This window comes from Apis mellifera, linkage group LG13, assembly GCF_003254395.2.
Source record: "Apis mellifera strain DH4 linkage group LG13, Amel_HAv3.1, whole genome shotgun sequence".
Taxonomy (NCBI): Eukaryota; Metazoa; Arthropoda; class Insecta; order Hymenoptera; family Apidae; genus Apis; species Apis mellifera.
The window spans coordinates 9,909,595-9,925,124 of record NC_037650.1 but is presented as its reverse complement, the minus strand read 5'-3'; the positions used below and the strand labels follow the sequence as shown (position 1 = coordinate 9,925,124).

General features: G+C 41.4%; 1 protein-coding gene across 2 annotated transcripts; it reads right to left on the bottom strand.

Moving 5' to 3' along the window:
* Nucleotides 1-1,483: 1,483 nt before the first annotated feature.
* Nucleotides 1,484-15,530, bottom strand: LOC724961 (protein drumstick). 2 transcript variants are annotated; one of them, XM_016915938.2, is made up of 3 exons: nt 15,035-15,530; nt 9,707-10,401; nt 1,484-5,315 (listed from the first exon to the last, which is right to left on the bottom strand). In XM_016915938.2, the coding sequence occupies exons 2-3, from the start codon at nt 9,934-9,936 to the stop codon at nt 5,240-5,242; spliced, it is 306 nt and encodes a 101-aa protein (XP_016771427.1). In that variant the 5' UTR covers nt 9,937-10,401; nt 15,035-15,530; the 3' UTR covers nt 1,484-5,239. The 2 variants fall into 2 exon arrangements, with proteins under 2 accessions (XP_016771427.1, XP_003250578.1); XM_003250530.4 differs by having other exon boundaries at nt 1,657-6,062; nt 15,035-15,499.

Here is a 15,530-nt window from a genome sequence, read left to right as displayed (position 1 = left end):
TATCGTATCTTTTCCACCTCGCTCGATTTGCCAATTTCTCTCACCTTTCCTCCCGGAATCAACGATCTAATCCAGGCGTTTCTTTCAACGCCTTATATACCCCCGAAAAAAAACCTTACATACCCCAACCTGACCCAAAGTGAAAAGAAAAAACAAACGCGACAGCGAGCAGAACCTGGCCAGAGCACGCCGGTGCATAGATCACCGTCAAAAAACCCTCGAACAGATCGAAACGGAAGAAGAGGGAAGGGAAGTAAGCGCGGTGGAGGCTGCCGGGCCCCGAAGTCGTCCATCAAAAGGCCCCGAGGGGCCCATTAAAATAATTCAATTAAACGGACAACAAATCAGCCTTCTCTTGCCGCGGACTGAGAGAGAGAGAGAGAGAGAGAGAGAGAGAGAGGGGGGGGGAAGGCATCGGGATGAACATGGTCATCCGATAACTTTCGTCGGTTGGACATGTTTGGAAAAAAGGATGGGTCCGTTGTTGGATCTCGTGAAAATGTGCACGGCACGGAAGAGGAACGAGGAGGAACGGGATGAAAGGATGGGATGAAAATGAGAAGGAAGGAAAAAAGTGAGAAAAAAGAGAGAGAGAAAGAGAGAGAGAGAGAGAGAGAAGAAAGGAAGAGAGAAAGAGAGAAAAAGAAATGGACAGAACAGCGTTTTACGACTTGGCGAAATTTATTGGTAGGCTGGTAGGGAGGGACGTGCCCACAAGTACAATGCGATTCCCCGAAAGCACACGGAGAGGTGTCACGCATACTCGTGTCGTCTTATCTCTCTTCGAGAGAAAAGCAACAGAATCATGTCTCTCTCTCTCTCTCTCTCCCTCTTTCTCTCTTTCTCACTCGCTTCTCACTCTCACACGCGGTTCCGTCTCATTCTTTCACTCTTACTCTCTCGCTCTCCGTCTTTGTCTGCCACATTGTCACCGGGCTGACCGTGCGCCCCGGTTCATTTGTAAAGCTAGCGATACAGGCGTAATAAGATATACAGATACATATTACAATATATATATATATACATATGTATATATGTATATATATATATAGAAGACAATATATATATATATGTATATATAATTATAATAATTATAATATAATAATATATATTTATAATATAATAAAATAATATTATTATCACTCCTATTAAACGGTAATTAATAAAAAAAAAAAAAAAAAAAAGAAACGATTGTTACAGCTTCTACGGGGGGGATCGAGAGGCCTATCGATGGCTACGATGCGCATTGACAATGACTAACGACTATATATATTTTTTTCTATAATTTTTTTTCTTCTTCTATAACGTTCATCCATATAATAATAATAATAATAATTATAATAATAATTAATAATATTAATAATAATAATAATTATAATACTATTAATAGTAATAATAATAATAATAATAATAATTTTAATAATAATAATTATAATAATAATAATACGATCGAATGATTAGATTAATTTTTAGAAGACGCAGCGACAATGTATAAAATATTTTAAGCTATTTACAAAGCGCGACTTTTTTGTCTCAATTTCTTCCCCTTTTCTATCTTCCAAACTTATTCACTCTTTTCCTTCTTTTTTTTTTTATCACCTACCGGAAAAGCAGATCTCGCGATATTTGATCGAGACGAATACAAATTTTTTTTTTTTCAAGAAATTTCAAGCACACGTTTCGTTTCGTATTCAGCCACCAGATTTTTCGAAACTGACGAACAGTTGATCGATCGATCGATCTCGAGACACCTCGAGACGTCGCAGCTTGCAAAAATCAGAGTCGTTTTACACAATTATTTTTACTTCTCATTCGCGCTATTTCTCGATGTAACTTGTTTTTATATTACGTAATACGTAATTGCGGGAAGATTAGAAAATCGTAGTCTCGCGAAATTCGTCGAGCGCGATCGATTGTCCAATGATTTTTATAATGGAAAAAATTTTTTCAATGGAAAAATTTAATTTGGAAAATTAAAATCTAGCACAGATTTATGAAGCTTTTCTTTGAAAAAGTTACATATTTTTAACGAGCGCTTTGGCGATGAGGAAAAAAAAAAAATAATTGTTTCGACTATTGCATCGAGATTGAATGCAATAATCTGAAAATTACTGAAGTATACAACACAAGAATTTTTGCGTTGCAAAAATTAGCACCGTTCAAAAAATTTACGTGGCATATCTGTATGAGCAAACATATAATCTTATATTTCGGCGATGTAATGGCTCAAAATAATTGGAGAACGTGGCATTCGATATTTACCAAATACAAATACGTCATCTCATTATTCTGTCATTGCACGAAATAGAAATTTCTCAAAATACATAATTTAAACATCATTTCTCAACAACTATTCCTCCTCCTACAATTTTGAGCAACACATTTACAAAACCATCAAGAAACAATAAATCTTCGCAAAGTTTCGTAACAAATCCTCCAAGACTCTCAAGTTACGAATCAAGAAAAAAAGAAGAAAAAAAAAAAGAGAGAGAAATTACCAACAAAATCTCCGATCGATTATTCAGACTTGGCCACGCGTTGCAATTGATATTCTCTCCCTCGTCACGAAGACAATGCACATTTCCCAACTGCCACGTTGCCCACATTTACAACAATGTTGCAGGCGAGGTACTCGTTGCGGGCTCCATGGGACGAAAAGAATCGGCCGCGTGAATCGGTTGTTGTCCAGTCTGGGAAACGATCGATACCGATCGATCATGCCGCTCTGATCGAACGATCGAGGCCTCGTGTCCACGCGAAGTCGAACAGACACATCCAGAGTCGACGGTTCATCCACTGGAAACCGATCCCTGCTGACTGGTATCTGCGTCAGTGGACCCGCCTTGTTTCACATTTCCAAGGTCGTCGTGTCTCTCTCTTTCTCTCTCTCTCTCTTCTCTCCCGATTTTGGCTCTCTTCATTGCCGATCCAAAGACGCCAATCAGAGAGATCCTTCCTCGTCGAACAATCTCTTCCCTTCGCGATCTTCGAGGAATCGAATCGTCATACGATCTCACACGTGGATCTCCTTCTCCGTCAGTTGGGCACTTCGGTGGAATCGCGTGGAATCGAGGCCCGCATCTCTGATCCCGATGGCCAGGTGGTTGGGCCGACAACGAGTCGCTCCAGGCCTGGGCGTGGTCCCACGGTAGCATCCGGTCCTCAGCAGCATCTTTGAAGCGGGTTATTACGCGGCCCAATTTGGGACTCTAGCCCGAGGTCCTCCGTGTAACAACGTTGACACGGATCCATCCTCCTTTCCTTCTCTCTCTCTCTCTCTCTCTCTCTTTTTTCTTCCTCTCTTTCTCGGCCTGTTTGCACCTGGCCCGGAGGATCCTCGAATTCAAATTAGACGCTTCCGGGCCAAATCGGCCGGATTCGGATACCCCTTTGATATTGAAATCGTGTTTCTTTATGGATCGGATTTATGGCTCTCGACAGGGATTCCTTTGCAGGGAAAATTAATTAGTGTTCAGCTTTTTTCTTTTTTATGTTACTTTCGTCATACTTCCGGATCGTTGGACAAGATACTTGAGATATTCTCTATATAGTTCTCTCGTGTTGGACGAATGAGAGAATGTATTGTATCGGAAGTTTGATGAAAGCGTGTGATCCTCCGACCTTGGCCTCGTTCCTCTATTCCCATGGATGCTCGAACTGAATTACGTCGGCTTTCCACGATTAAGTTGTTACAGCTGGCAGTAAGAGAAAGCAGGAACCACGGCCTGGTAGATTTTTAGAGAGATAACGGGAACTGGTCGGGTGCATAGCTTGGCTGCCTTCGAACGTGTCGCTGATAACGAAGTTAGATTTTCCCCTCCTTGCCTGCCTTTCCACGATTCCCTTGTGCAACTTGTGCTTGGCCGTCAATCTCGAACGAGTTGAAGGCTCGAAGTGGAAACGAGTTCGTTCGTACGAATTTCGAATGCTTGGAAAAATAACAATGAAAAGTTTTCTCTCTGTTTCCTCTCAGTGAAATTTTTCGCCCGATCTTCGGTATCGTTGATTATCGATGGATATGTTGATTCTATCAGAATTCACCTTTTTTTCGAGGGGGAGGGTGGGGGGGAGGAGAAATTCTGACGTGGTTCACGTGGTTGTATAGTTCTTCCTCTGTTTGTTTTCTGTCTCTCGATGTCGTTATTGTCGCGATGAAATGTCGCGAGAATGACTTGCTGTTGTGGCTAACGTCTAGGTGTCTAGGCTTGGAATACAGGAAAGTGGCAGAAGCGAAAATAATAATAATAATAATAAAAAAAAAATAATGTAATAAAAAAAAAATAAAAAATAAAAAAAAATATCGTCGAAAAAGCGGGAATGAAGGAGCGAGAAGCGAGGTTTTAAAAAAATAGGCGAGGAGACGATCAGTATCCACGGTATTGTTTCCCTTGCGACTCAGTAGGCTCGCTGGTGCTATGTCGAATTGATTAATTAATCGACCGATCTTGGAAAGATCGACGGACGGACTTCGAAAAAGAATAGACTTCGTGGCCGGGTCGAGGGAATTTTCTCGGAATTTCGACGTTTTGATTCTTATTCTCATCATTTGAAACCTTTCTTCTTCTCTTCCTCTTTCTTATTCGATTCTTTTCTCGGTTTCTATATATCCCGCGTAATTTTAATAGTGCTCTTGGTGGTAATGGCTTTACGATTATTATAAAAATTACTTTTGAAACTATTATCCTATTAATTTTAAAAAACTTTATTAGTCGTTAACTATTCAGCATTTGAGCAATTATGGAATATACAAATCGCTAATTATAAATATTTTAAACGTGCGAGGAATAACTATTCTTAGATATCTTCACAATTGAAAATTTTTGTAACAAGTTCAACGATATTTCAATTTATATATATATATTTTCAAAAAAAATTGAAAACCTACTTTAATCTACCAATTCTTTTCTTGAAAGTCTTTATCTACTTTTAATTTTTTCGTTTCCCTTCGCACGCTTCCATTGACAAAAATTCCAAAAAACCATAGTCTGGTTAAAGTTTGGAAATGGGACATTGTCAAATGTCAAATGTTCTCGAATTCTCGTCCCTAGTTAAAATCATTTTCTTGGAAGCAGCATGCACCCGTGTATATACGTATATATACGTACACCGCAAACGGTTCCATCGAAATTCCAAAGAAAACCTCGTCGAACCGCTTGTCAATAAACTAGCCTATTCAGTGAACAAAGAGAAACGCGCGTCTACGAGGGAAGTTTAGGATAATAAGTTGGCTGGATGGCTTCTAGTACCTAGAGTAGCCATTCGAATAGCCATTTGAGTAGCCGTTGGAGCCCTTGTAGGGAACAGAGTGTATGCTCCTGGAACAAAGATGGTCGAAATCGGAAGATGAGGAAAGTACTCTCCAAGGAAACTCTCCGCTTCCTCTCATTACTTTCATTTTCCTCCTATTTCCTTTTTTTTTTTTTTTTTTTTTTTTTTTTTTTTTTTTTTTTTTAGATTTTTTTAACAAATCACCGCTTCGCCGATTTAGCCAAGTGGATTATCGTGCGCGCTCGAGTTAGTAGTAATTTTTTAGTAGAAGTAGAAGAATTAGAAGATTGGCGAATAGATTTGGCGATCGTGGATCGTCAAATAGCAGAAACAGCGGAAGAGTTAATGGAAGATTGGTATTGTTAGAGGTTAGATTCCTTAGATATAGCATGCTGGGCGTTATTGTGTTCCTTTCTTTTTCCTTTCTTTATTTTGTGGTGGCGGTACGCGATGCAAGGACGCGATGTGATCCTTGTGTGATCGAGGCGGGGACATAGAGTGCGGGAGAATGAAAAATAATTGAAAAGAATAGAAAAAAAAAAAAAAAAAAAATCGAGATAGAATATTATATATATATATATCTCTATATATCTATATATCTATATAAATGTGAAACAATAGAAGAAGGTGGATTGTAATTTTTTTTCTGTTATTATAGATTTTTGATTTTTGAAAGATGTTTGAAATATTTTTTTTTTTTTTGTTGATCATGTTGTTGATATTGTTGTTGCGTGTGCATTGTGTGTGTGTCAAGGTGCAGGAGATTCAGAGCTCCCGCTCACCGCCACCCACATCTACAACAGAACAGAAAACAAGACCACCGCCGTTACATACAAGGTATCCATTAGTATCCACCAGTATCGAAGATTTATTTTATCGCTCGCTCGTTCGAACGCGCGTGCGCGCACGATCGCTAGACTCGCACGTTCCATGCAGAGGCAACATTATTTCAGACTGATTTATGGGTCGGGCCGAATCTTCCGAAGTGTCGCGTAAAGGGCGAGAAGTTGCAGAGAAATCTACATTACCGATCAGAAATTTGGAATCTCAAACGCATTCTACCAAGTTCAACTCAAAGTGAAAAAAGTTAGGTTAGAATTTTTCATTACTTCTTCATAAAAAACTTTTTCGTAAAAGAAAAAAAAAATGAAATTAATATCCATTTGATATTTGTATATATACGTAACTAACTTTGACAAAATTAATATTAAAATGAGAAGGAAAGAGAAGCGATTCCAAATTTTTTATATGACAATACGTATGTGAATCCTTTTTTTGAAATTATATTCAACTTTGAAACACGTTTCTGATTCTTTTCGAATATTTCGTTTAAAATTTTCTACTTTTTTTTCGATCATTTATGAAATTTATATTGTTATATTTTTCTTTTTCTTTCTTTCTTTCTTTCTTTCTTTTTTTTTTTTTTTAATATTTTGCGTCAAACTTTTGTATCAATGTTCGTATTTTATGAACTTTATATCAAACGTGATGGTCATTTTTTCTTTTTTTTCTTGACTATTAATTTCGTAAGTTTGGATTATATTAGACCAGAGGTTGCTACTAATTGTTAAGGGAGATTTACGAAGTTGCAAGACCGGTACACGACGTGCCAAATCATTCTCGTTCCTGATAAGTAAATTTCGTTTTTAATGAAGCGATGTCAAGCGTCGGAGATATCGACGTTTTTATTAACTCCAGGTATTTCCGTAAAAGCAGTAACTTCTTCGCTTAAATTACGTCTTTATATCATGCATTTTATGCCAGCTCGTGCATTCGAATTATTAAATTTTATACCGGGCAGAGAAGAATAATAATAAGTTTAATTTCTGAAAAGTATCCGCGTTTTGAAATACAGTCCATTTCAGTCAAATTAAAGTAAATAAAGTGAATAAATCATACGAAATTGTGATCAAACTTCGTAAAATCTTGGTAAACTAACCTTTAAGAAATTAATTAAATTTGATTTATAATTTTTTTTTAGAGGCACGATTGTATATTTTTATTATTAAATATTCATTTTTGAAGTTTCAAACTTTTTTTATCTTTTTTTCTAATTATAAAAAAATTTTTCGTTTATTTTTCCGTAAAATAATTCGAAATTGAATCAAGAAAAAAAATGGGACGTCGGAACGCATAAGTAATTTCATTTTTGTAAAGTAGAAATCGTTTGTTTTCGACAAAAATAATGAAATTTACGATGTAAAAAGGATCTTTGAAATAACAGTACAAAATTATACAAAAATTTAAGTCTGCAAGAACTAACTGTCAACGCGTATTTCAATTACATTAACGTTTCATAGCCAATTTCAATTCGACTGCTGATTTCGACGACCGACGGATCGGCATTAAACGTTGTTACCCGATCGAAGTGAGAACTTTCGCTTTTCAATTCTTTCGACTCGTCATTTAAAACTATTTATTTTTTACGAAGTTTTTATCAAGATAATAAAATTGTGTCAAAACGAACGATTAGTTAATAATAAAAAAATTAATACGCCTTCAAATTGCTATTAATTTACGAATTTCGTAATAACCATCTTTTCTTCGATATTTTTCTCTAATTCAAAAATTCCTCTTACATTTCTTCCCCTTTTATCGATCTCACGTTAGAAGTTAATTTTAATTTCAATTTTCCAAACCCACATCGATGTGATCAGATTTAAGATATCTCTCGGGGCAAACCTCTTCGCATGGAAAGTGCTATTATTTCCCATCAAATTTCTCGATTTTTTATATAAACTTTAAACGTGTCTGTGCATCGATCATCGACAAATTGCCGCATCGAGCAATTCTTTTGTTCAGCTCGTCCCGTTCTCGTCCCGATCGAGAAGAAACGATTGACGAATCGTCGGTGGAAAAATCATAGTCTCAGGATGACTCACTAAATGAAGTACTGTCTTCGTTGGATTATCCTTTTTCGTCTTACAAAAGGTCGTACCGGTGACCCGACCGGTTTTCGAAGTGGTCCCTATGTTCTTGCTCGTCTGGGTCAATATACAATATGCCCAGGCTAGTTCGTTTCAAATCGATAGATTTCGAACGGAACACATTTTTCTTGCATCGTATTAAACGAGAACACATGGATATTTGGGAAACGAGATTTTTGAATTTCTCTCTTTCAATTTATATCTTCCTTTTTTTGAAAATGAACTGAAAAATATTACTAGTACTTTCTAATTTTATTAACCTAATTCATGTTTTCGCACACGGAAAAAAGGAGAATTTTGTAAAAAGAAGAATCATTGATTCGTTCGATTCTTCGAATTGAAAGAAACGAGTTGAAAATTATCTTCCAAAATTTATCTTCATTTCTTATATCGCCACGTTGATTTTTCACTTAGAAATTATCGACAGTCATTAAGGAAGACATTAGTTCGAAGAAAGAAATAGAATTTTCACGCACTCACAAAAAAGAAAGAAAGAAATGTCAACACTACTTTATGCACACTACTTTATAAAAACTGTCAAAGTTTCTCGGAAGGGAAAAAATTCGCACAAATTCATCTCGAATACGAATTCTCGAGCATACTTTTTCCTCGAGAATCTTTCTCAAGAAGTTCGAATCATCGTACTCGAATCCCTCAAACTCGAAAACTTCGAAAAACTTCGTTTTTCGTTCGCCACTGTTCAAACCGAACCGTCTCTCCGGCACAACACGTCGCGACGGAACACAGAGACCGAGCACAGACACGTCTTTCAATCTACTGTCAATCTTCGACGAACGTGCGGGGAACGCAACGATGGAACCAGCACCAAGGGAAACTGATCGCTCAATCGACGCCAGACATCTTCAAACGTCTCCAAACGGCGGGGATCACAATCGAACTTCACTCGTATAAACTGTCCGCGAAACGGCTCGTCGGGAGGCTGTCAGTGTCACGGGCACAGAGCGTGGCGCACGGCCTTTCCAATAATAATTCATTCGTAATCGTCACTCGAGGCACCCGACCACGATCCACGCTCGACTCGAGAAATATCATCGCGAGATCACCGAAAGAAAGAAACGAAAAAAGGGAAAAGAGGGAGAGGGTGGGGGAGAGGAGAGAAGAAGAAGAAGAAGAAAAGAAAGAAGAAAAGACACAACGAGACGGGAAACCGCACTGTTAAACCCGGACACAGAAGAAAAAAAAAATAATCTGATCCCCGGAGTCTGATCGATGTCTGGGTCTACGCGAAAAATCAGCCCCTTGGAACCAGTCCCGTCGCCGAGCGGCGAATTAGAACAGGCTCGACAAAAAAAAAATATGTATCACTGTACACGTATCGCGCGTATACACCTATTTATATACGCACACACGGTACGTACGCACACGTGCACGTAGATACGTATATATATATATATGTATGTATGTATAAATATATATATACATAATATATACATATATACATACACGTGTATATATATATATTGGAAAAGAATATTCCGGACAAAATGTACCTGTGCTGCTTGAGGTTGTCCTGCCGCTTGAAGGACTTTCCGCAGACCTCACAGGTGAAGGTCACATCGTCCTTATGGCTGCGCTCGTGGATCATGAGGTTGTAGGGCTTCGTGAAGCGCCGCTGGCAGTACTTGCAGACGAACTCTACCGTGCACTTGGCGCGCATCTTCTGCCGGCGGCCGAACTCCCTGCCGTGCCCCTCTGTCTCCATCGGCATTATCGCGAACATCCTTATAAATTCCCACCGCTCCTTCTCTTGGTCGACTCTCTGTCTCCTTTCCCTCTACCTCCTCTCTCGCGGTCCTGCTAACGCCTCGAAGTCACCTCCCTTCCACCTGGTACAGCCTATAAGGCGTCTCTTTCCCTCTTGCCCGACAAGGGGAACGTTTTTCTCTCTTTCACAGAGAAGCTTCCTCTCCTTGGGGTCCCTCTCTCGATACTCTTTTCCTCTCTCTCTCTCTTTCTCTCTCTTCCGTCTCTTTCTCTCCCGCTTGGGTGTCGCTGGTTCTCCTCCTGCGCAAACCTAGTCCCAACCGGCTAACTCCTTGCGAGTGAGATCACTCGGGTCTGTACCTCCTCGCGGGAACACGATCTCTCCTTCTCTCTCTCTCTTTCTCCTCTCTCTTTCTCTCTTTCTCTTTCTCTCTCTCTCTCTCTCCCTTTTGGGTTGGTTCGCAGCTTGTCCTCGTTCTACCTGCGGGAAATAAAGGAGCAATGATTTTCGGATCGATTCCCGGAGACGAGATCCCCGTAGCCGGATGGCGACGATCTCGTCTGGGAGTGACGCGACGATGCGGGTTTGGGGGGGTTCCGATTTCGGGGAAGAATCGTCGGGAGGACGTTTGGCTGGAAAGTGGTTGGAAAGCGGTGGTTCCCTCTCCTTTCGAATTCTTCCTAACGAAACGTGAACGTGAGATCTCGACGTTTCCTTTCCCAAGGATTTTCAATGGCGTAACACAACGTTCGATGGATTATTGGAAAATTTCACAGAGGTGGAGTAAGAGTGGTTTTGCAATTGTACAAATTGTACAATTGCCGCACAAATTCGGTGGCAATTATACGATACGACTATTGCGCGCAATTTGATAATCTGAGTTGAGCCAAGTCGCATGAACGATAGCCTGATAAAGGCTAGGAAAGTTCCGTTCTTCCGAAATTAATTGAAGCTCTAAACAAAGTCTGAAACTATCCACAGAAGTGGAGCTTGGAAGAAATACCTAAGTGAATAAACAATTTTACCACTTTAAGTGTCGGGAGCATTGCAACGAGTGATTTATTCCGCACTTTCTACACCATTCCCGAACGAAAGCTACGAAACGGGGCTCATCCTCCACCGATATCAGTCGTGAAGTATCCTCGAAGTCGAAAAGAGGGGAGGAAAATGTGGGGAGGATCGGAAGCAAGCACGTTAAAAACGGGCGCAACGCCGAAGGAATTGCTCGGCGGAGTCGTCGAAAAGAGGGGTCCCGCGGAGCGGAGAGGCGGCAATAAAAAAGGCCCCCGGGGTCTGATCGCGCGGTCCGCCGCGGCCATTGTGCAGGAGCCACGTCCAGGTGCTACTGGTAGCGCAAGGTAAGCACACGGCGCACGCTCGAATAAAGTGGCGTGTCCGAATGAGTAATAAGCGTGGCTGGGCGTATCCCGGTTGGTTAGGCTGCCTAACGGCGGTGGGGCCTAATCGGAGCTGCGTGTTACGCACGCAGTCTGCTCTAACCGCTTTTTGCTTCCCTCCTCTTCCGTTTCGCCCCGGCCGAACCAAGCAACGCGATTTGTGGGGCCCGTCATACCCGTTCCTTCATTGGGCCAACATTTTTCGGCGACGCGACGGAGGGCCCGCGCGTTTATTGGAGCAAAATTTTTTCCTCCCCCTCCCGAGACACGCCACGTCCCCATTCGTCCATTCGGGGAACCAAGTTTTCACGATTATTATGTAAAGGTAATCCCTTTGCACACCATTTTATATGGAGTAGCAGTTACGTTTGTTTCTATTTGCCGTAATATGATCGGTGCTCGAATAACATTCAATTAGTTTTTTTTAGAACATTTTTGAGATTAGATAAAAGTTGACTATGCGAATGGATTAGACGGGAGTAAAGCTTTCACTGCTTTTTTAGTTAAGATTTAAGTAACCTATTATCCAATCTTCTATTATTTGATTTTAAGAGTCCTATCTAGAATCTGATTTTGACGAAGCTTACTTTTGTAGTGACTCAGTTTTGATCACTCGACACTTGGCAAAACTACTTTGAAACGAATTTTGGAATTATCGAGGGCAGGATTATTTTCGAATCAACAGGTCTTCGTATTTGGTCTACCTGTCGTTTACTTATTTCTGCTGACACTGATAGATTATTCCCCAGACGTTCGATCAACTGGAATCCTATACCATTAATTCTACCAACGTCCAGGTAAATACGTATATAAATTTTTTCGCGCACTTGCCCTTTCTTGCAGTTTTAACCGACTTCTACATCTCTGACACATCACAGGACACATCATCAGATCAATAATGTATTCGCACATCCAAGCTTCCCCAATCTTTTCCCTCCCCAATTTCAATTCGCCTTCTAATTTCGCCACGAACAATGTCGACAGTGTCGAAAGCTATTGCCAAGTTCGTCTCGTGACGAGGTCAAAGCTAATGTATGATAATGTATGATAATTCGATGTATATGGAAGCAGGCGGTTACGATCTCGTAATAAGGGATCTGCGAATGAGTATACCCACGCGGCAAGTTGCGTGGCCATTTTCAAGGATCAATTTCAATTCGCCACGAGTGGAAGGGAAAGAGAGAAGGAAAAGAGAAAAGAAATTTGAAAAATATCGACGAGCCAATCTCCCTTCCATCAAAAATTGGAAATATCAAACGTATGCTCGCCGGTTTCAAGGTTCGGAATATGGATGGCCTTTACAGGCCGGTCCTTCGCGCTGGTCACGACACTGCCATCGTAAAATACGATTTCGATTCATCGCGGCGAATAATGGAGTTGTTTAGGGTACTGTGAGGTGAATACAATCGTAGTGTTGAACCGGGCAACCGAGATTTCTTAATCCTGTTAGACACGCGTGCTGCAATTCGATCAGGCTGTCGCCGTTCTAAGAACACCGATGCCAACACGAGTGTCTCACTCGTGAACACGGGCACGTCCGCGCCGGGGTAAGGGCACCGGTGTACAGTACTTGTCATCCCGCCGAAAACTTATCGTCCCGGATCGGACGTGGAAACTCGTGATTCGCATAAATACGGTTTACGTATGGAAAGTTTTACGGTTGGAAAAATGACGCTTCTTAGGTAGCTTCATAGGGTAATGGGAGCTGGATAAAGTTCTCTTTCCACCAGGCGGGAGAACTACTATTGCGAATACAAATACGCGATATTCGTATTTTTGGAAGATAGAGTTAGTTAACTGTATTTCACGAGATCCGTTTCTTAATCCGTCGAATTTACATCGAACGTGCTCCTAAAGACTTTCGACTTTCACGCTCTTTACTCTTTCCTCTAAAATTCTCTCATTCACTGATTCGATTTTGAAACCAAATAGTTATCCTGAGGATCTGACCCAGGGAACACTTGGACAATTTAGAAAAACTTAATTTACATGACTCTTTTCATAAATATCCGTTTGTCCAAACATTCCAAATTCCTAACTAAGCAAGCTTAGAGCATTGTGATTCAAGAACGAGTCTCGAAGTCTGTTTTAAGGAATGTCCAAGTCCTCGTACATCCAACAAATGTACGAGGTTCGATTAGATGAATTTGCAAGATGACAGTGAAGGAGGTTCTGAAGAAGAGGGAAGCCTCCTGTTCTGATCTGCCCAGAGAGGAGCTCCTTCACGAAAGGGAAAGGGATCCCCGCGACAGTCGACGAAGAGACAAGGCCCCCGCGTTTACGCTCGGTCCCTCGCGAGCAAAAGGACGGAGGGCACGGATGAAGAGGCAGCCAATCAAAGAGAGGACTGGGTTGGAGCCAACCAAGAAGCTCGGTCGACGTGCGTGCACCCGTTCTCGTATGTATGGTGGAATAAAGAAGGGAGCAGTAGCCTTCGTTCGTTCGCCGGTAGCCAACCAAAGAGGAGCTGCTACCGTGCACCGCCCTACCAGCGACTACCGGTTTTCGGCCAGTCGGCTACCGAATCCTCCACAAGAAATCCACCAAGCGGAACCACACCCTCTGGATCGACGTTGGTCACCCGGTGCTGGAGAGTAACGAGGTGGAAGGGCCTGTCTGTCTGGGAAGGGCGACTTCCTATTACGATTCCTCGCTTCCACGTCCAATGGGATCGGAGGCATGGAGGTGGTGAATCCAACAAGGGTTTTTAAGGCCTTCGAGCTAATCTTCACAAGTCTCAAGCGTATTTAATCAAGTTTAAGTTGAGATGGCGAGGAGTGGATATTGTTTTCGAAACAATTTATTTTGGGACGATGAAGAAATTAATGAATTTAAATTATGCATGGATTGGTTTAAAATAAAAAATGGACCTTTTGAGGTAGGAGTAGTTTTGGATAATACAAGACAAGATGCAATGGGATAATTATTCGATTCTCGATAAACGAAGAGCGAAAATTTTCGTTCCGAGTAATTAACTCACGTTTCACGAGATCAAACACGAATTTTATTTAAATTGTAAAATCGATATTTACATTTCGTGCGATTAATTTGGCCAATAAATATCGGCAACGCTATCCACAGCTTAAGAATAAACGGCCGAGAGGGAGGCGTTTGAGAACGTTTGAGAGCGTTCGACGAATAAAAGATTCGGTACAGCGTAGCCTGGTAGCCAATCAAAATGAACGAGCTACCGTGTACCGCCCTGTGGCACGCTACCGGTTTTGGGCCAGTCACCACGAAGACTCGAGAGACATCGACGAATGTGGACCACACCTTTTCCCGCCCGCACGATCAAGCGGAGCGGAGAAACGGCTATCCCGAAAAAAAAAATTCGATCCTCGATTTACGCGCGAATTTGAATTCGAATTAACGGAGAGAGAGAGAAAAAAAATCCGAAATTTTAAAAATTCAAATATTCAATTTCCAATATTCCAATGTACACGCGTATAAATATGTGTATAAATATATATATTTGTAAATATACGATGAATTATTAATTCGAAATATCGGTCGAAACGAAATGTAAACAGCATCATCGATTCGGTTTCGGAATCCGGGTGGGGATTGACTTCGATTGTCCGGAGACTCGAATTCGAATTCGGTGTGGTAAAAAAAAAAAAAAAAACAAAGTGTCGCGAGACGAGTGAGCGTGTTCGAAGAGGAGGAGAGAGAGGAAGAGAGAGAGAAAAAAAAAAAGTCATCAAAGTCGCACTTACCGGTCGTAGCGTACACCCACGCTCGGTTCCCTCGTAGCGTTCCCTCTCACGCGGCTGTTTGCCGGACTTCTGGTCAAATAAACGTGTCCCCCGTTGCGGAGAATTCGTGCGAACTGGGCAGGCGAGAATGATCGGTTCTCGTTTCTTATCCCGGTTGTTATAGGAGCGAGAGAAGGGAGAAGAGGAAGGGATGGACGAATCGTGGAAACTGGTTCGTGGTTTACACCGGTATTAGTATTCTGTTCCCTGGGTATCGTGTACGTTTGTCGGGATATAATACCGTCTTCCGGGCTGACAGGTCTGGACCGTTTGGGTGCGCGGCGTCGACTGAAGCTCCGTTTGCCCGCTCGGTTCGCTGGTAGCCCGAATAGGTAGGCACACCAGAAGACGGTAGGACGCGGTGTGTAACCGCCAAAGGTCTCCTTCGTCGTCGTCGTCTCGCTTCTTCTGGTTGGAGGACCGGGAGACACCTCCCTACCGAACCCAACTCACCGGA